Source organism: Malaclemys terrapin, chromosome 4 (genome assembly GCF_027887155.1).
Source record: "Malaclemys terrapin pileata isolate rMalTer1 chromosome 4, rMalTer1.hap1, whole genome shotgun sequence".
NCBI classification, from domain to species: domain Eukaryota; kingdom Metazoa; phylum Chordata; order Testudines; family Emydidae; genus Malaclemys; species Malaclemys terrapin.
The window spans coordinates 81,966,240-81,987,701 of NC_071508.1; the positions used below are offsets into that span (position 1 = coordinate 81,966,240).

The 21,462-nt window shown below is 45.2% G+C and overlaps 1 protein-coding gene across 42 annotated transcripts in view; it reads left to right on the plus strand.

The window, feature by feature from the left end:
- Positions 1 to 21,462, plus strand: part of MADD (MAP kinase activating death domain) — a 116,284-nt gene that overhangs the window by 6,233 nt on the left and 88,589 nt on the right. For all 42 annotated transcript variants that reach the window (XM_054025556.1, XM_054025561.1, XM_054025559.1 and 39 more), the window contains exons 2-3: positions 16,139 to 16,326; positions 18,789 to 19,403. In XM_054025556.1, coding sequence (XP_053881531.1) covers positions 16,268 to 16,326; positions 18,789 to 19,403 — 674 coding nt within the window. In that variant the 5' untranslated portion in view covers positions 16,139 to 16,267. The remainder of the gene's footprint in view (positions 1 to 16,138; positions 16,327 to 18,788; positions 19,404 to 21,462) is intronic.

Genomic DNA, 21,462 nt, shown 5'->3' on the forward strand with positions numbered 1-21,462 from the left:
TCCTGAATGTTGAGGTGTTCAAATCTGGAAGGCAGGTGCTAGATTCCCATTCTGAATATTAGCTAAATCTGGAAAAGAACAGTTAATTTCTGCTTCCATGGCTCAGAAGTGTAAATCCTCCTACATGCCTGGTACTGTATCTAAAGCTGGCCAGTCTAGTAGAGCCTCCCCTCCCTTACTTTTCATTTTAAATTCTAGTAGGATCCACGTATCTCCCTTGCTAGGCTTCAGATAGAGAGGTGCACTGTCCATTTAGTCCACCCAATTCTTTCTTTGGGGGAGAGCCCAGGGCTGGGGCGGCAGGAGGTGCGGGGGGTGGGGTGGAGAGGAGAGCCCTGGGGTGGCAGGAGATGCGGGGGGGGAGGGAGGAAGAGCCCAGGGCTGGGGCTGCAGGAAGGGGGCCAGAGCTGGGGCAGCAGGGGGTGTGGGCGGAGGAGAGTCCAGGGCTGGGGCAACACAGGGATGCGGGGGGAGCCCAGGGCTGGGGTGGGGGGACGGCAAAAAACCTAGAGCTGGCTCTGTCCCTACCATTCACAGCATGCTGCAGCATGAGGTTTCAGTTCCACACTCCTTCCCCCTCCCTTTCCTGTTAATTGCGGCCAAGGGAATGCTCGGAAATGTAGTTCTTTCCCTGCTCCAGGGCTGGCTCTATAGGCAGGGAGCTAACCAAAGAACTACAGCTCCCAGGGCCCCTGTTGGTTCTCGGCTCACAGGCTGGATTCTTGCCAGAGCCGGCTTTAGGAAGTGCGGGGCCTGATTCGAACAGTTTTGACGGGGCCCCGGCAGGGATGACTGGAAAAAAAAAAAAAAAAACACGTAAAAAAACATGTGGGGCTTGTACTCACTGGGCGGCACTTGTAGTCTTCAGCGGTTTGTCCTTCACTCGCTCCAGGTCTTTGGTGGCACTAAAGGACCTGCTGCCGAAGTGGTGCCGAAGACCCAGAGCGAGTGAAGGACCCACCGCTGAAGTGCTGCCAAAGACCCGGAGCGCTGCCGGGTGAGTAAAAATTAAAAAGGAGCCTCTAGCCAGGGAAGGGATTCTTGGCCACTTGCCCCCACCCCAGCGGCCCTGCCACTGGGCACGGGGCCCTCTTAGGCGCGGGGCCCGATTCGGGGGAATTGGTGGAATTGGCCTAAAGCCGGCCCTGATTCTTGCACCCCTGCAAATTTGCCGCCCCAAGCACCTGCTTGCTTTGCTGGTGCCTAGAGCCAACCTGCTCCCTGCCAGTGAACATGCTTCCTCCATTGGTTTTCCAACTCCTCTGAGTCTTCCATATAGCAAACTACTAATCCAGAAGGTTCTGGGTCCACCCACTCCATCATTTCCAGCCCTGGTCAGCTGTCAGTGAGAAACCAGGATTAGAAATCAAACGGTCAAACGGAGAACTAACTACAGGGCTAGTCAGGATTTGAGAGGCTCTGGGCTGTAGGGGGTGGGGGAGAGCGAAGGGAGTGTGTGTGTGTGTGTGTGTACAGTTTGGGGCAGTCATGGAGTGAAGTCTATAAGTGAGTGACTGGTTTAAAGCTGGGGGAAAGTGGAAGAGGGGTGGGGATGCTGAGTTAGGGCCACAGGGGTCAGGTAAATATAAAAATCTATTTTAACTGTGATTTTATGTGCTCCTGAATTTCATTCTCTTAGGAGATGCACAGAGAGCACTGAGACCACTTGTTAGTTTGCACTCCCCTTTCCCCCTCCTCTCTGCTGTTGACTGGAGGGTGTTGGGGGCTCCCTGCAGTCCCCATCAGACCATGATTTGAGTTGTTTGCAATGTCCTTGCCCCATTTGTAGCACACAAGGGGTTGTCTGAAGAAAACAATCCGGTCCTTTCCTCCCTCCCCTCTCCTGTGGGGGGAAGGGAGAAATCAGAGTGGGGGGAAAAAACGACCAAGGTGGTCTGTCTCTTAAACCAAACCCAAAGTGTGATGGAAAAGAGGGTCTATCAGCAGGTATAGTGTATTTAATCGGGATTAGGGTCTGCATCCAGCCCCTCCCTTAGGGTCACTTCACTATACCTGGTCTGTGCAGTTTCAGAGACGGTGAGGTCTAGACAAAGTTTTCTATACATCAGAGGAGTGAAGTTCTGGAATAGCCTTCCAATGGGAGCAGTGGGGGCAAAAAAATCTAACTGGCATAAAGACTAAAGTAGATACGTTTATGGAGGGGATGGTATGATGGGATTGCTTACAATGGCATATAGCCGATCTTTGACTGCTATCAGCAAATATCTCCAATGGCTGTTGAACGGACACCAGATGGGGAGGGCTCTGAGTTACTACAGAGAATTCTTTCCCAGGTGTCTGGCTGGTGAGTCTTGCCCACATGCTCAGGATCTAAATGATGGCCATATTTGGAGTTGGGAAGGAATTTTCCTCCTGGTCAGATTGGCAGAAACCCTGGGGGTATTTCACCTTCCTCTGCAGCATGGGTCTGGGTCACTTGCAGGCTTAAACTAGTGTAAGTGGTGAATTCTCTGTAACTTGAAGTCTTTAAATTATGATTTAAGGACTTCAGTAACTCAGCCTGAGGTTATGGGTCTCTTACAGGAGTGGGTGGGTGAGACTCTGTGGCCTGCAATGTACAGGAGGTCAAACTAGATGATCGTGATGCTCCCTTCTGGCCATAAAGTCTATGACTTTCATCCTTTTTGGTGATCTGCAAAACTGAACTGAACAGTCTGGTTTGGGAACCAGCACCATGGGGCTATTCCATTCACTTTTGGACTCCACAGTTCCTCCTTCCCTCCCACCATCTCCAGCATAACTCATTCTTTTCGGACTGTGCCCTTCATTCTCCATAGCAATGGTCTAGGGTTCTCCTTGATTAGCCCAGGGTGATCTCTAGGTGATGGTGAATTAACTGCATTCTCCCTGGATGCGGGGAGAGTGCAGTTGCAAAGTCCTTGATCAATTGCAGGAATTGCTATAATTCCTCACCCAAGGTGTCTTCCAAGGTTTAAGAAGATTCATGTGATAGACTTTAGTTTCCTTCCTTCTATCTGGTTTTATCTTAGAGTCCACCGGCCCTTCCTGACTAACAGCTTCAAATTGATCCTGCCATCAGCACGTTAATTTTTACTTGGCAGCAAAAGAGTGAGCCCCTCTATAATTTTGTTTCTTTGCATGTTGAGTCTTCCTTAAATTCTGTCTGGCAAACACCTTTATGCCCCGAATCATTCACTTAATTGTAAGATGTGTTGCGTTGTGCTTAAGGCCTATGTCCTGTTTGTCTCAGCCCTCCCATGGCAAATCCAAGATTCCCTGCTGTTGGCAACCATAAAATAACTCAAAGGCAGAGAACCCTGTAGATAGGGTTGCTAATTTTGGCTGGATGTATTCCTGGAGATTTCATCACATGATATAATCTTTAATTAAAGATTAATCTTTAATTCCTGGAGACTCCAGGCCAATCCTGGAGGGTTGGCAATCCTACCTGTACAGGCCTGCAGGATTCTGGTAAACAGAAGCTGCGAGAATAGTTGGTCCCAGTGGTTGGGGTCGCTACTAATAAAGCATCTCAACATTCACTTCAGTCTTGTTAAATAGTTCGCTGGGCCATCTGTCTGTGTGTGGTACACCGAGGTTTTACAGGGACTTGACCTTTAGAATGGAGCATAATTCTAACATCAGCCAGGAAGTGAAGTTAATCTCTTGATCCGTTAGTATTTTTGGGGGAAATCCCATGCATGAGAAGAGCTTCAAGAGTTCTGGTGGTACCACTGAATGTGTAACAGAATAAAGGGGAACAGCCTCGGGGTATCTGGTTGCGTAGTTGACTATCACTGATATGTACTGAAGCCCCAATGTGGTCTTTTCTAGGGCACTGACCAAGTCCACTCCAGTTCTTTCGAAGGGTGTCTTAATCAAGGGCAGAGGGACCAAGGGCACCCTAGAAATCCCTTTGCTGCTGGCTAACTGCTACTCAGTATGAGGAACTGTATTCTCTCACCACCTGATGCATGCCTGGCCAGTAGAATTAGGCTAATACCCAGGACAGTGTCTTCTCTCCTCACAAGTGTCCATTGCATGGGATGTTGTGCACCAGCTGCAACACTCTCCAGTGGTACTTTCATGGCACCAGCGGCTGGGACCCTCACTATCCCTTTTGATATGATATAGGTACTCTTTCTTAAGTGCAAAGTGTGGATACTGCTCACCCTGCTGAGACTCTGTTACTTCCCCATTTACGGAGGCCAGTTGTTCATATGCACGGCTCAGTGTAGACTCTTTTCTGTTCTTGCATAAAACTCCCACCCTCTAGGAGAGCTTCCAGGTCCTCACTGCTTACCTCTTCTTTCGCTGTGGGTGTTGACAACTATGTTGCTTGGAATGATCCCTCCTTGGGGTCTTTGACTTCCCCAAGATTTGCCAAGTGCTAGGGAACTGGGTGCAACAATTGACCTGGATCCTGGTTCACTATATGAACCTGTTTGTTAATGACTTGCCAAAAAAATGGACAGTCCTAGCCTATAATTATGGGGTAGGGCAATTTTTTGGCAAGAGTTACTGTTCTCACCGTAGTACGTGTCCCCACTGTCAGTTGTAGACTTTTGCTGGGATATCTTTTCAGATTGCCATGTATACACGGTGGGTGGATCATAGTTTTAGGGGTGTCATTGTCTCCTACTGTAGAGGCCTGGACCACCATCTGACTACAACCAGGTTGAACTCTCTTCCACTGGTCCAGCACCATCAGCTTAGTGGGAGTCCTTTTCCATACGCGGGTTTCTGCAGTCCAACCATGGGCATATTCATATTTCATAAGAGGGTACTCGGTCTTTGTGTCCTGTCTGCCCCCAGGAGTAGCAAGTTATCGGGTTGACGTTTCCAGGACCTTTCCTAGATGGGGGTGAACTCGGTTGTGGAATAGTGGCTGAACTCTGGGTTGTGGGTCCTACTTCAGTTATTTGAGGTGTATGGCAGTCCCATTGGTGGTATTTTGTCTGCGCCTGACCTTGCTCCCTCCCACCCTGACTACCCATGATCTAAAGTAGTGGTTTTCAAACCAGGGGTCATGACCCAGAACTGGGTTGTGGAATGGAAGGGACTGGGTCACGGTGGCTCTGGTCAGCACCGTTGATCAGGCCGTTAAAAGTCCCGTAGGCACTGCTTCCCAGCTAAGGCAGGCTAGTCCCTACCTGTTCTGACACCGCACTGCGCCCTAAAAGTGTCCAGCAGAAGGTCCGGCTCTTAGGCAGGCGGGACATGGGGCTCCACGTGCTGCCCCCACCCTGAGCACTGGCTCCGCACTCCCATTGGCTGGTTCCCGGCCAATGGAAGCTGGGGTGGGCAAGAGCTGCAAGGAGCCACTTGCGTACCTCCGCCTAGGAGCCGGATCTGCTGCTGGCCGCTTCTGGGGCGCAACGTGGTCCGTGGTGCCAGGACAGGCAGGAAGCCTGCCTCTGGACCCCCGCTGCGCCGCTGACCGGGAGCCACCCAAGGTAAGCCCATGCCCTAAACCTTTGCCCCAGCCCTGAGCCCCCCCCCGCAAACTTGGAGTCCCTTGCTGGACCCCAAACCCCTCATCCCCAGCCCCACCCCAGAGCCTGCAGCCAGAGTCCTGACCCTCCGTCCCAGCCCAGAGCCCCCTCCCACACCCTGAAGCCCTTATTCCTGGCCCCTCCCTGCAGCCCTCACCGCTGCACCCCAACCTTCTGCCCCAGCCCTGAGCCCCTCCCACACACCAAACCCCTCATCCCCAGCTCCGTTGGGTCACGGGCATTAACAGTTTTCTACAACTGGGTCACCAGAAAAAAGGTTTGGAAATCACGGATCTAAAGGACCATCTGGGAGGACATCTTGGGGTTTGGACCTCTCGGAGAGGATGTTACTGGTTTGTGTTCATCTTCCTGGGTGTCTCTCTGTTATGTCCCAGGCTCTGCTAAAGCCTTGCGGGATTCTGCCTCTAGTGATCCTTCAGCTTCTATGAAGTCCTATATTAGCTGCACTGCATCTGATAATTTCCCAGGGGAGTGCCATAATACCCACTCTCTGCCTTTTACGGATGCTGTCTTCATAAGTTCAGTCACAATTGCCTTGGCCAGTTGGGACCCTGATTGTTCTTCCAAGTGGAGCTACTTCCAGTAGTGTTTCCTCAAGTGCTGTGCTACTATTTGGGGTCTGGCCCTCTTGGGGTAGCTCTCAGATCTAAAACGTTGGTAACAGGTTTCTCCCAAAATGTGCAAATAGTCCAAAATGGCAGACTTTACCTCTGTATAGTTTTTAGAACAGGCTAAGTTCAGGATACTGTAGGGTGCCTGTGCTGGACCCATGCAATATGGGGCCAAAGTTGAAGGCCACCAGGATGCTAGTGTCATCCTCTCAAATGTAATTGAAAGGCCTCAGGATCATTGTCCGGGCCCCATCTTGGTTAGCGTTACAGGTACTGGCAGGGAAAGTGCCCCTCTTTAGAAGCATAACCTGCTGGGGCTTCCTGAGGACTTAGGGCCAGCACTACCTGTTGTATCATTTCTTTTTGAAACTCCTGCTGCTGGGCCATCAGTTCCCTCAACAGCTCTTGCAGTGGGATGGTCTGAATTTGCTGTTGGGTGGTCTGCTGGTGCAGCAATTGCTTCTGGAACTCCTGTTGCTGAGTACCTTGCTGTTGCTGTATCTCCGCTAGCCACTTGTACCTCTGCTTTGGTTCCATCTTGTTCAGAGCTGCTGAGCTCTGTTTCCCTCTATGGCTTTTTTTTTTTTTTTTTAAATCCTTGTATCAGGCGTAATTATACCCACATTCTCTACTGCTTGTAGTAGGTTGGGAGCTTACCTGAAACCCTACCAGACCACAGTTTTGAGTTGTTTATGATTTCCTTACCCCATTTGTAGCACACAAAGAGTTGTCTGAAAAAAAAAAACAAAAACGAACAAAAAGTTCCTTTTCTCCTCTTTCCCCGGGGGTGGGTGTGTGTGTTGGGGGAGGGAAAGACAAAGGTGGTCTGTCTCTTAGGCAGTCATTTTGGTCACGCCTTTGGGTTAGGTTTATCAGCAGGTATAGTGTCTTTAATCAGGATTAGGGTCTGCTGCTCTCCTTTTGAACCACCCTGCTTTATACCTGGTCTGCACAGTCTCAGGGACAGCAAGGTCTGCAACTATCTTCCTCTTTACTGATCTGTCCCTGTCACCAGCAGTCTTCTTCCTGTTTGCCACCTCTTCCTGTGGCAGGCTTTTCCTTTTTGAATCCACCCTCTCCTCCCATATGCAGAGCGAGCCTTACAGGTGCTCCTAATTAGTGCTGGCTGAGCCCAGAAGAATTTGTTAGCCTCCCCCCTTCTAGAGTGATGATGTCTCCTCATACTGACCCATCTTCCAACCTTTCTAGGTTGGGCTCACTGGGGCCTGGAATTTCTGTGCCCCATGTGCAGCTTGTGGGGATCCTAGGGAACCTGTTACCTGCCCTGTTTTGGCCCCTCTCCAAGAAAGAGCACTGAATTTCTAGCTTAAGGACCATTGTGTCATGAGAGATGTGACTTGCTAAACAAGTGGTGTGATCAGTCCAAAGGGCCTGGTACCTAAGAGAGGTGAGAAGCTATCAATCAGTGACCATCTTTTTACTATTTGGACAAATCTTCTCTGCTTTGCCCACTGCCCTCTTGTGATGTGTCTTCTTGCAGGCCCAGTCTCTGACTTGCAACTGCCTTATCTGGAGGGTAGCACTGTGACATCAGAAAGAACTTGGTGAATAATCTAACAGTTACATTCTTGTTCGTTTGCATTCAGCAATTTTTAGTTTAAATGTCATATGCTAATTGTCCTAACTTTGTATCAGAGCTGCTTTTTAATTTTTGATGACTGCATATCTCTAGTGTTTGGCCCTTAGCAAATGGCTTCTCATTTTCTGTAGCATCAGAACTCCAGCTTGCTTCCTGCATAGACAAATTGGATATAAAAATCACCAGCACACAACTCAGGCTGAGAATGTTTCCTCTTAAAAAACAAAAGTTACTAAGATGTTACAACTGAAAATTTAAACTCTTTGCAGTTTGGAAATTCTCATCTAATCCAGTTCAGGGCAACACAACTTCTTGGTGTTCATTGTCTTTCATACAGATTGTACGAACAGATTTTTAACTGAGATTTGAAGTTAGATGGTGAGTTGATGAGGCAAAGATAAATAATTAATGAACTGCTTCAGATGTAAGGAATTACATTGGAGAAGGCTCTTGTACCTGTAACAGCACAGTTGTATGAGGAACAGAGAAGAGAGAGGATGAAAAAGCATAGAAGGAAGTAAGGGAGATAGACTTTAAATATATGGAAATATACCTATCTCATAGAACTGGAAGGGACTCTGAAAGGTCATCAAGTCCAGCCCCCTGCCTTCACTAGCAGGGCCAAGTAATGATTTTGCCCCAGATCCCTAAGTGGCCCACTTAAGGATTGAACTCACAACCCTGGGTTTAACAGGCCAATGCTCAAACCACTGAGCTGTCCCTCCCGATGAGGTTGACTGGCGTAAACCCTTGGAGATTATTTAAAACAATATAAATTTTAAATTGGATCCTGTCATGATGGGGAAGCTGATGGAGTTGTTTAAGGGTGTGGGTGATGGGATTTGTACATGAGAAAATGGGCAGCAGCATTCTGCACATGCTGGAATATGGAGAGTTGAGGGAATGATTACAGAAAAGGGAGTTGCTCTAGACAAAGTGAGAGTGTACCTTTTAAACCTTATTTTTAGTGTTTAAACTGAAAACAGAGTTAAGAGTTAATCCTGTGGATCCGTCTTGTGAGTAGTGCTGCAAAGAAAGTCACGTTTGACTCTGTTCTTCCACGTGAGTGTATCGCCACTGCTTTCTTCCATGAAACAGTCTCTTTGTGGTAGGAAAGAGCAGATACAAATATTTATTTAGAGACCTCACTCTTCTCCTGTGATCTCTCCACTAGCTCCTAATCTACTTCTGAGGCCAATTCAAGACCTGGGTCTTCTCTCCAAAGCCATCAGTGGGTGGGAACCCAGCTACATCAGCAACCACATCTCTGTTCATGAAGACAGCTGTGCTCCCCTGGGACAAATGCTCTTGTGATTGCAACTGGCTGTCACACCTGGCTTGCCCCCTCTGCACTCTGACCACTCCTGAAAGCGTCTCATGCCTGTGTTAATGCATAGCCCTTTGGGACAGCAGCACTAGGGTGAAACTGAAAAGGACCAACCCTGGTGGGTGTTTGGGGAAGCTTTGAAGAAGCAGCTGTGTGTGACTGAGTGAGTGATGGACGCTTTGTCAGCGTATGGTATGTTTTCAGTGAATGCTAATGATCTCTGATGTTTGTGCCGCATCCCTAGGTGGGGAAAGCCCTTTTGATGGGAGGGTCTGTGCCTGTGGCAGGTATTAAGGTGTCATGTAGCACAGGGGTCTTCAGGTGCCAGTAGGTAGATGTTTAATTGCCAGCTCCTGAGTAAAGCTTGTTTGTAGTGTGGGCAGTGCTGAGAGCTTTTGTTTATGAGTTGAGAGAAGGGGATGGCTGCAGCTGCTATATAAATAGCTCTAACAGGCTGGGATCTAGGGAAGAGAGATTGGGTTGCTATGGAGATTGATCTGAATCAGATTACCTGCGGCTCTTGTTCTCCAGCCTGTGCTTGTGTAGTGGCTGTGTGGCTTTGCATGTGCCGGGGAGCATGCTGTGATCAAGAACTTGACTGAAGGGATGGGACAGAGGAAGGAAGCAACTCCCTGACCAGTATTTGGCAAGATGGTGAAACCAATCACTAGAGCAACCAAGAGCTTTAATCATTCTGGCCTCAGCCCTGTGAGGCAGGAACAACATCCCTATCTGTGGGTGTGTACCATTTGTTTGCATGTATATGATGATTCTGTTTCTGGTAGTGTGTGTGGAGGTTATGAAGAACCTAGCTGCCTCTGCTCACTAATGACATGGTGGCAAGCTAACCCCTAGAGAAACAGTGACTCATAGGTGCCAAAGCCAGAAGGGACCATTATGATGATCTGGTCTGACCTCCTGAATAACATAGGTCATATAGTACTTTCCCAAAATAATTCCTGGAGCATAGCTTTTAGAAAAACATCCACTCTTGATTTAAACATTGTCAGTGGTGAAGAATCCACCATGACCCTTGGTAAATTGTAGCAGTGGTTAATTACCCTCACTGTTAAAAACGTACGTGGATTAGAGAACTGACTTCTGAGTCTACAGGGTGTTTGTAAACCAGCTTGGTGATGCTGATAGTTTGGGGGTCAGGGAAGAGAATATCTTTGTGTATTAAAGATGCCCTTTTGGAGGATGTCTGTGGCTTGCTTGCTTACTGAGTCCTCCTAACTGGACTGCTCTCCAGAATGATTTCAATGAGCTGCTCTTGTTACTGATGAACATCATCTCACATTTCATTCTTTAAATCCTTTTAATTTGAGTTCCACTGTTAATCTGCTCCCTCTCCACTGCCTTCTGGTTAGGTGGAAGGTTCAAGTAGTCAGGATGTGCCTTCTGCCCTGTCAATAAGGATGTTTTCCTGCTTTAAGGAACGCTTGTGCTCAAGGCTCAATGTTGTTAGATTCTTTTTGCTATTGTATGTCTTTCATTGGGTTTTTCTCTTGCTTGGTACTGTGCCTGCTATGGTCCAGCTGCACAAGACAAATGTATTGCCGCTATCTATGTCAGGCATGCCTGCAGTGCTTCTAAAATGCATCCTGTCCACATACAGACCTGCACCCAGGTATTGGTATCTTTGTTAGGAGTACATATCCTTTGCCTGCATTGTTGCCCTGAAAGGGTGGAGGGCAGCACCAAGTGAAGCAGTTGCACTGGTGCAGCAGATCCTTCCAACTGTGCCTTTAGAGACTACTTTACATTCTGCAGGCTCCTCAAACTGACCCTAGAGCACCCAAGGTCTATACTGGGTTGTTCTCAGCTCAGCTGCAGAACTGTGACATAAAACAAGAACTATCTGTTCCATGTACTTATTTGTTAATGTTACAGTAGTACCAGATGCCCCAAATGGATTTGGGGCCCTATTGTACTGGGCACTGTTTAAATACAAAACTTCTATTAGACAGGCTATTAAATGTTAGTACAAATGTTGTATGCAGCCAGAAATGAAAACTCTCACATGAGAAATGAGTTTGTCTTCTGCTTCTGTTAGAGATCATTGCAAACAAATGCCACATCAGTCAAACCAATGGGGAAAATAACTACATGAAGTGTACTGACCCACTTTAAAACTACAGCCTCAGATGGGAGTTGCTGGAAAGAGAAAACATAACGTTGGTGAAATGATACTAAAATTACAAACACACTCATTGGGCAAAACTACCTCACACTGAGTGAATGTTGCATCTCTAATGCCTTCTTCCTCCCTCTTTGAATTATGTGGGGATCACTATCACACATATGCAACTAGTTAGTCGGTACCTGTCTCAGGATGCTCAAAAGGCGAAACATGAGAGACAAGGAACCTTAGTTCAGTTGAAAATTAGGGATCAAAGCTTCAGGCCCTGCTTGACCAAATTCTTATTGAAGTGATACGGCCTGTGTCCCGTTTTTAGGATCAGGTCCATAATGTGCAAATAAGAAAACATACACACATTCACAAAATGACACATACAATAGTGATCAGGGTGCAGGAGGATTCATCCTAATCAAAGAGATTGCTGGCTCAGCTGTCTGTGGCCAAGGTGTTTATAATATTGCCAGCTCTTGTATTTTTGGGGTCGGTTTTACCTGTCGTATGAAAACATGATGAAAGGCTGAAAACTCATGAATATTCGTATTTATAGTGGCCACCATCCACTCTTACTGTCGGGCCAGCAAGCTTGCCACCATTCCCCTATGGTCTATCCGCATGTGGAAGTAAGACTGCCCTTAATAAAGTTGGCCGCTGCCTTTCCCTGTTTTCAGTTAGATTGAAGCCATGCCCACAGGTAAAATGGCTGCCACTGTATGGTTAGCCAGGACAGAAAAACTGTGAGGAGCAGCAGAGAGACTGTGAAAGGCTGATAGAAAGAATGAGGGGGAACAGGATTAAGGGGTTGCTAGGGAATGGGGTCTAGGGAATTTTCAATTGCAGGAAGGAGGGTGAGGGAAGTGCGAAGGGCAGTGATGGGGGTGGGATCTGGAGGGGATAGAATGGCAGTTCCTCCAGCTTTGGGTGGCGATGGAGAAGGGGAGTCCCTCCAAGAAGCCAAAGGAACAGTGTTGCCAACTCTAGCATACTGGAAAAAAGGGTAAACGGTGACATGGCAAAGTTTGCAGACAGGACAAAATTATGCAAGATAGTTAAGTCCAAGCCAGACTATGAAGAGTTACAAAGGGATCTCACAAAGCTGAGTGACTGGGCAACAGAATGGCAGATGAAATTCAAAGTAGTGCACATTGGAAAACATAATCCCAACACTACATAGAAAATGATGGGATCTAAATTAGCTGCTATTACTGAAGAGAGATTGTGGATAGTTCTCTGAAAACATCTGCTCAACATGCAGTAGTCACCAAAAAAGCTAACAGAATGTTAGGAACCATTAGGAAAGGGATGGGTAATAAGACAGGAAATATCATCATGGAGGAGGGAAGATATGATAGAGGTCTATAAAATCATGAATGTAAGATTCACAGATCTGGCCCACCCTGGAGATAAATGGAACATTCAGAATAGAAATGGTAATTGACATCCGAAGACCTGAGTTTGTTTCATTAAGAGGAATTTCCCATGCTCTCCCATAGCATAAATTGTTGTGCTTTTCCCTCAAAATATACTTAGAACAACCTGTAATTTAGGAAAGTGGAATTGAATTATCCTGGCTCTGGAAGTTGTCTCAACTGGAGGACTTAAGCATTGGGGCATTCCCTTACTGCCAGTGACTGACAGGTCTGGTTCTGCTCCCGAACTGCAAGCAGGCTGAAGTATCCATTGTAATGGATCTGTGGATCTTATTTACTAGAAGAATTTTTTTTTTTTTTTTTTAGATGAACATAGATACATTTTCCTATTGTGTATTATAAACCAAAATAAATAATAAATGCTTCCTTCCTGACTGAAACAGTCAGGGAGGGGCATGTGTGCAGATGTTGGACAGGAATAAACTATTGGGACTTTTAGGAGAACCCAGTGTAATATTCTAAGTGGGATATCTCAGAATAGGAGAAAAATCCTTCTTGATTCCCTCCCCCATCTCACATACCCGCTTTGTGTGAATGAGTATATCTTTTGTTGTAGTTATGTGCATAGATAGGTTCTTCTGAAAAAGAAGAGGCAAAACTCCAGAATATGGTGCAGATCTTTCTGCCAGGAGCTATGCTAGCCTCTAGGTGAGTGTCTACACTGGAATAGAAGACCTGTGGCATGGCTGCGGTTGGCCTGTATCAGTTGACTGACTCACAGGACTTGGACTGCGGAGCTAAAAATTGCTGTGTAGATGTTCGGGCTCGTGCTGTAACCTGAGCTCTGGGACACTGCAATGGGGGGAAGGTCTTGGAGAGTGTCTTATTTCCTGTATCCAAAGACCATACTCAGAAAAAGTATGCTAGTGTTAAGCACGTGGGACAGAGCAACCTTCAAGGAGAGCAGTCCCTCAGTGTCAGACTTGCTGGTCTCTTGGAGCCAAGAACTCCTCCCAGTTCAGGTCCAAGAGGCCTAGAAAGGAGAAAAAAAGAGAAGATACAGATCAGAATCTGTTGGCTTCCCCAAGTCTCAGTGTCTTTAGGTCAGAACAAGTCAGCCAGATCTAGGGCTTGGAGGAAGAACAGCAAAACCTCTCCAATAGGCCTCATTCTGTCTCCAAGGAAAAGCACCAAGCTTCCATTTTAACAGACAACTTAGTAGTTAAGCACTCTCCTTATCCTCATCTGCAGAGAAGAAAGACCTCTCAGACTTCAACCTTGAACAGAAGGCGAGAGACACCCAGGAAAAGCTTTTCCCTCCAAACAGCGTTATTCCCAGGTTCCTAAATGCTGTCATCATCATAGATGTGAATAGCAGTACTCTATACATCTCTGAAGAAGCGGCGAATTGTAAGGAATGGGAGACAGCCAAAAAAGAAAGTGCTTTTCTCCAGTTTACCAAGGAGAACCTGCATCCCTTTCATCTGGTTATGGTGTATTGTGACCATTGAATGTGAACAATCAACCAAATATAGAAACTCTGAGGCAGTCACAAAATTCTACACAGTGCTTAAATCTAAATCTGCCTATGTCACATTTCCCCAGGTTGATATTCTCTCCCATCATGGCACTATTAAACTTAGTTTATTTTTTTTATGTATCTATATTTTTAGTTTTCATAATGCTGCAGATTGTTTAGGTTTGAGTTGACAACTCAAATAAGACAGTTCACACCTTTAGGAGCAATGGTTTCAGGCTATCTGCAAACTCAGACAGACTGCATTGTATTATTTACACTTTACTCACTTTTTTGAGGTTTTAATTGAAACCATGAAGTCTAGGAATATATTTTGTATATGAAAGCTCAGATTTTTGGAGCACAGTTCTACAACACTAGGTGAATTCTACAGCCATAGAATCCCAGGTGCTCTGGGATTGGTGACAAATAGCTCTGATAATTTATAAATAACAAGGTGTGCCAGACAGATTTTTCTTAGACTGAATGGTAAAATTAGTGGAGGAAGAGGCTTGAATTGTGAGTGAGGAAGTGAGTGGGGGAGATAAATAAGAGTAATGGGATAGAATAAAGCAAAAGATAATATAGTTTGAACACCAGGAAACACTTTTTTACTACAAGATGCATTGAGGTGTGAAAGAGGCTTACAGAGGAAGTGGTGGGAATCCCATTGCTTGGGACTCTTATGACTGGACAGAGCCATGGAAAAGATACTGTAGGGAACAGTCCTGCCCTGGCCTACATGAAGCATTGGGACCTCAGAGGATGAGACCTAAGAGGATTTTTCTTATTGTTATCCATTTTGACCTGAACAGCTAGTAAAAATGCAGAGTTTCATGGGTTGCTTCCACTAGGAATCTGATATTTCTTTAATGCACTTCTGTTTATTTATAAAGAATGGACAAAAATGTCCTGTTTCCTTAAACCAATAGGAATAAAACAACAGGAGGCAGTTTCTTTGTTCCTGTTTCCAAGCTTTTTTCCAGTGAGCACACTACCCAAAAGCACACTTTCTCTCTCTCAGGTTTTTCCCAGCATGACATGCCACAAGTGCTTCTCTGGTTTTGTCTGGGGCTTCCTTGATGTCTTATCTGCGAGCTTTTGGGGTTTTTCAGCTGCTTCTCTCCACACATACACAAAACTCCCTCAAACAATAACAGCTCCCTGCTTTTACATTCAGACCCCAGAACAAAATCCTCAAATGCTATGGTTCAACTCCAGCTTCAGCCTTGTAGGCAGCCTGTGTTTTGGGTAGTGGCTCCTATTGGTTTCCGCTATCTGTTCCGTAAAGGAACATAATTGCTTTTTACATTTATCCTGAACAAAGGGCGGCCGTTACGCCCACCAGCTTCAACAATGTTTCACTCAACTCCCCATATAAACACTACCTTTAGCTGTTGTTTCCTGCTGTTTCTCTCAGGAGCTTGAATTTACGTTGTGGCCATAAATAAAATCCATTGGCTGGTTCTGAATCTTGCTGCTGTGATGAGAGGATGGGTCCTGCTGGGTGTTTGGCCCTAGCACAATCTCTAGTGTGCAACCCTGAAATTCACTTTACATCTTTCTGCTAAGTGAGGGAGTGTTCCGGTTTGGAGTCTAAAGTACTGGCTGGACAGTGCACATCAGTCTGGGTAATTCAGAAAGGACACAGGAGAAGCAAATATGAATGACATGGCTTCATGCACATGGAACAGGATCTGTGGGTGGTCAAGACTATACATAAAAGTGGGGTCTATGGGGAAAGGGTAGCATGGGACCAGAGTTATGTATAAGTGTGTCAGCTGTTCCTGTTTCTGTTGCTATGAAACAGCAGCGTGTGAGAGGCCGGATCCATGAAAAAGGTCCCATTGCTTTCAGTAGGAACAGGAATCAGGCCCTTGAGGAGGATTGGGATGCTTGGCTTTCCAAGGGAATGTGGCTGTCCCCAGGATGAGCATAAAGCTCTGTTGTCCATCCATGATCCACCCTCCAATTTTATTTCAAAGCACTACTCCCTAAGATCATGCCTCAGGCCCTCACACAAAACTCTGCTGCTGGTGCATATGACACTGACCCGATCTTCTCTCCTGGTTTTAGGTTGAACTTGTCAGACGTTTCCATGTGGAGTCTCTTCCCTGAAGCAGCTGCAGTGGCTGACTGGATGACTGGCTGCTGGCTCAATGATCAGGAGATTCACTGAGATGACCTAGTGAAGGGGACGGGACAATGTTGCAGAAGAAGATCTGCCCCCAGTTACTTGACTACCTTGTGATCGTTGGGGCCAGGTAACCTAATAGCCTCCCAGCTATGGTTTTGCTAGTGGTGGGACGGGACGGTAGACTTGGCACCTCCTAGCTGTTCTCTCATTAAGTGCCAAGCAAATACTGTTCAGAATATATTTAGAACACTACAATGTGTAGAATGTGCAATTTTGAAATGTATCCTATGAGAAAATTATTAATATAGGCTAGATCTCTGGCTTACCCTTGAGAAAGAGATTTATTATCCAGAAACCCCAGAAATTATTAATGATCCATAACAAAATCAAATCAGCTGGTGTTGCAATTCTAGTGTTTAGTCCTTTCACTAATACTCATTTTATGTAAGTTCTTGGGCTGCTCTCTCTGTCCTTATATGAAGAATCAAGAATGACTTTTAAAATGTTTTTTTATTAACTACCAGTAAAATACAAGGGTTAACATACTCATTCAATAGTCAATTAATACTGAGTGCTTATCAAATACAGAATTGATTCTTACAGTATTTGTCAAATACACAAGTAGCATTTGTTGCTGATCAAGGCTTATTTAGAACTTTTTTATTTATTCAGTAGCTATTTCCTGCATCTTTTTACAATACTTCATTCATGGGTGTATTCCTAAATAGATTAAACTTCCATTTCCAAATGTGAATGACTTAAACATGTTATAGCATGTTTCCTTTTCATGAGAAGACCTAGACAAAACTGTGTTGACTAAACAGGGAAATAACTTATTTGTTATTGGTAGATGATGATTTTTATTGGCTTACAAGGTCAGCTGGACTTATTTTAGAAAGAAGTCTGTGGCCAGAGTAATTTGTCAACTGTACTTAATTTTATTTCTTGACTTCTCTGTAAGAAATATCAGTCCTCTCCAGATATAGGTGTCTGACTGTTTATTGAGAGAGGAGGAGAAAATATTTAATATATGTTAGTTTCTTTTAATAAACTTTATTAACTGGAAACAAGGAAGAAACAGCACTCTCTGACCAGAGAGCTCTCTATGGGTCACCAGTGGTCCGTGGGAGAACAGTATGGGAATTACTCTAGTAAACATTTATATGTTAACCAGTTTTTGCAATTTAGAGACTATAAAGTGTAAATTCCACTTTAAAATTTTAAATATAGAAAAATACATCTCTGTTTACTAAAAACTTATCTTTTTAAATTTACAGGATGAAATCCTGACTCCATTGAAGTCAATGGGAATTTTGCCATTGGTTTTAGTGGAGCCAGGATTTCACCTGTGTCCTTTAAGATTATCAAAAGCAAAAATATTGTACTGTGCTTTATCTAATAAGGGAACAAAAGTTCTTTTTTCTGTGTACGTTAGGATCGTTTGTTCGGTTGGCCTTGTACATGAACAAAGTGCTTATAATGTACTTTTTATCTTTAAAAGAAAACTAGCAGTGTTTGCTTTCTCACTGTTTCCCTTTATTGTTAGGAGAATTTTAAATGTTGTTCCCTCTTTGCTTTCTATATACCCTTTAGTTTGTGGGTCTCGTACACTTCCATTGCAGTTTTATTAAAGTTTATACATTATATATCAATTCAAAGAGTTCCATTATGCATGATTTTATTATGTTTCCGCCACAGCAGCTCCCTAGTCATGCTCTCAAAAGAGTGGTTTTCTCCCCCCATGGAAACTGCTGGGCCAGTCTCTGTCTGAGTTCTCCTCTGCAGCCAGGGCCCACTTTGCATGCCCTGGTAGGATATCATGATAATTTGAGGCTCCTAAACTTTCTCTTGCAGTATGTCGTCCTCGTAGGTCAGAGTGATTTGTAGGTGACCTGTGGCAGGTGGAACACATGGGACATAGGTTAGCACGACAGTGATGGGGAGTCTCACTCAGTTTAGAGTCAGTTTAAAGCAATTTGCCATTGCTGTGATGAAGGTGCCTTGTCCAGTTCTACAGAGCTGCTTCAAAGGACTGAAAGTTTGGTAAATTCCTGTTGCCACTGGTTGGGATCTGATTCCAGTTTTTCTGGTTGAATTTTCCATATATTTCTCAGGTAAAAACGACCTGCATTTGGACCAAGCTGGCTGAGTTTATGCTCGCAGGGCCAAGTCTGGAGGAGAAAAAAATCAGTGTCTTCTCTGGCTAAGTGTTACCCAGAGATGTATATAGTTGGTTGCATTTTATAAATCAAAATCAGGGAAACTTCCCTTCTCAAGAGGATGCTCTCCCACAATTACGCACTCATGGATCTCTTCCTCTTACTAACCCTCGGGGATGTCTGCTCCCCCTTGCACCTCAGTATTGACATTATAGATCATTCTTTCCTTTCCTATGATGATTCTGGTCCCCCTGTGGTCTTGGGCCTCCTTGTATGGCTACTGACTGAGAAGCTGTGCTCCCTTTAGGTACTGGGGAGAAGGCAAAGGTTGAAGCTGGTTCCATATGGACTAGACAGGTTGCATGTGGGATGGCCAAGGTTTATGTTGGAATTGGCCAGCTAAGTAATTGTGTGATTGTGTTCTTTCTAGGCAGCCAAGCAGCGATAGTGTGGCCCAGACCCCTGAGCTGCTCCGACGTTACCCTCTGGAAGACCATTCAGATTTCCCTTTGCCTCCTGATGTGGTGTTCTTCTGTCAGCCGGAGGGATGCCTGAGTGTACGGCAAAAACGCATGAGTCTGCGAGATGACACCTCCTTTGTCTTCACACTCACAGACAAGGATTCGGGTGTCATTCGCTATGGGATCTGTGTCAACTTCTACCGATCCTTCCAGAAGCGAGTGCCCAAAGAGAAAGCAGAAGGCACTGGTGGGCATCGAGTTCGGGATGGACAAAAACCCCCCAAACCTGGGGATGCTTCCGTTGCCCAAGAGGAGGTGGGCAATGAGAGTTCAGAGAGTGGCTCTTCACTGCACACACCAAGCACAGAGTCCACTCCAGATGTGAACCGGTCACCACGCAGTAAGCGTGTGGCCAGAGGCAGCCATCACTCCCGGAACAGCACCCTGACTTCCCTGTGCATCATTAGTCATTACCCCTTCTTCTCCAGCTTCCGCGAGTGTTTATACATCCTGAAGAGGCTAGTGGACTGCTGCAGTGAGAGGCTGCTGGGCAAGAAGCTGGGGATCCCTCGAGGAGTGCAGAGGTATGTGGGGTGGGGGAGAAAGGCCATTTCTCTTACTCTCCAAGGGCTGCAGTTCTCTGCTTCAGCCTCTGCTCTAAATGATCTGTATGTATGTGTTTGCAGGAGTAGTGGAGGTGGTTACTGTTTGTCCGTGCTGAGATGTTTCTGTTCTAATTTGCAAGGGGAAGGGATCTGTGATAATTTTTGTAAAAATTCATAGTTGTCTAATTCAATAATTGGATTTTATTTTAAACAGTAGTGCACCTACATGAAACAGAGGCAGTATCCTGCTAATAACTCTATCTAAATCTGATCTATCCTTTCTAAATCTAGACATTGATACTGTGGTTATCTCTGTGGCATCTGAGTGCCATGGTGATTCATACCATGACTGATATAATTTTGACCATGGAGGTACAGAGACAGAAATTAGAATCATAAGAAGAAAATAATGCAAAGAATTTCAACTTGGGGAAAAATGTAGCTAATGCATTTGAGGAAAAATAATCTGAAATAAACGCTAAATGGGAAGGAAGAAACCTCAGCAGCGGGAATAGCTGAGAGAGACTAACCGGTGGTTTGTTGTGATAAATGAAACATGAACTTAAAATGTGAAATGGTCGCCAAAAATCCGAGTTATATGGGATGCATACACAAAAGTATATTTCACCATGGAGCTGGGAAGGCATAGTACCTCTTTCTACAGCAATAGTGTGACTGCACCTGGATTATTGTGTTCACTGAAAAAGGTAGAACATATACAATAGGAAACAATCCTGCCCTGATGTCAGACCCATATGCTGGGTTATAGTCTTATCTCTAATTTCTGATTCTATAAATACCTTGCTAGTGGTCCCAGGTCTGACTTGGTGGGTGGGTGTAGAAGAAGCTATCCCTGCCATCAGGGCAATGATCTGCTAGTAATAATGTTACACCTTAAATCTCCTCAGGTGCTATACTACCATAAGAGAGCAAAATGGATTTTATTCTGCCCCCTGCATCGTCAGTGGATTTGCCAGCCAAATTCCAGTGTCAGAATCATTCTTGGTGCCAACATCAAAGGCAGAACAAAATTAGTTGGATTTTCAGATGGAAATTTGTGGCTCTGGCTTTAGCTGAGTTGTAAAATGAGCTCTGTTAGACACTGAGACAGAATAAAGTTGGAATCTCATCGATTTCAGTTACTTCTCTGATTCTAACGGCACTTTAGAGAGAGAAACGGCCATTCGGGAGTTAAGAGAAGCTGAGCAACAGATAGGGGAGAGTTTAAAAAAAAAAGGAAGATAAAATTGTTCCTAAAACCAAAGTTGTGGTATTCTACCCACGAGAGTACTCTTAAATTCAAAATTCTGTCTGCTATTTGACTCCCGTCTCTTTCTTATCTGTCTTTCTAGGTGGGTCCTTGGGAGCCAACTTCCTATGGGACTAAATCCCTAAAGAATAAACATGTATGCCGGAATAGTTACCTGGCCCTACCTCTAACATGGGGCTGTATCACTTCAGTGGGATCTGTGTACACTAGCTGAAGGGGAGAGACCTTCAGCTCTCCAAGTGGGAAATGATGCTTAATCACTTTGCCAGATTAGAATATTGTAGAAGGGCTTGAGGATGAGATTATTCTCTTTACATGCCATCCATTTCCCTAAAATGCTAAGGAACTTCACAGACTAGCTAGAGGAATCTGTATTTCTGTCAAAGAAATGGGACACTTTAGCTGTTTTACAGGTCACAGCAACATTGCTCAACAGTTTAGGTCAGGAAGTAGGGGGAAAAAAAATAAAATGAAAACTGCTGGAGAAATTTAATGAAGCTCAATGTAATTACCTGAATTGGAATTTGGGCCAGATGCCAGGATCCTCAAATTCTTCTGAAAAATGCATTGGGATTTTTAACTGTTCGGGCTCTGGTTTCGTTGCCTCTAGCAGTACAGAGTTTTATAACACCTTGCTGGGACATTGATTCATTGAAGTCTCATGGGGAGTGCCACCTACTGAATCCTGTTCTGGGGTTTCTTAGGAGATCTGGACACTGTTTAGCTAATGAGATCTGATGAGACCCTAGCCCAAGGTGGTATAGCTGT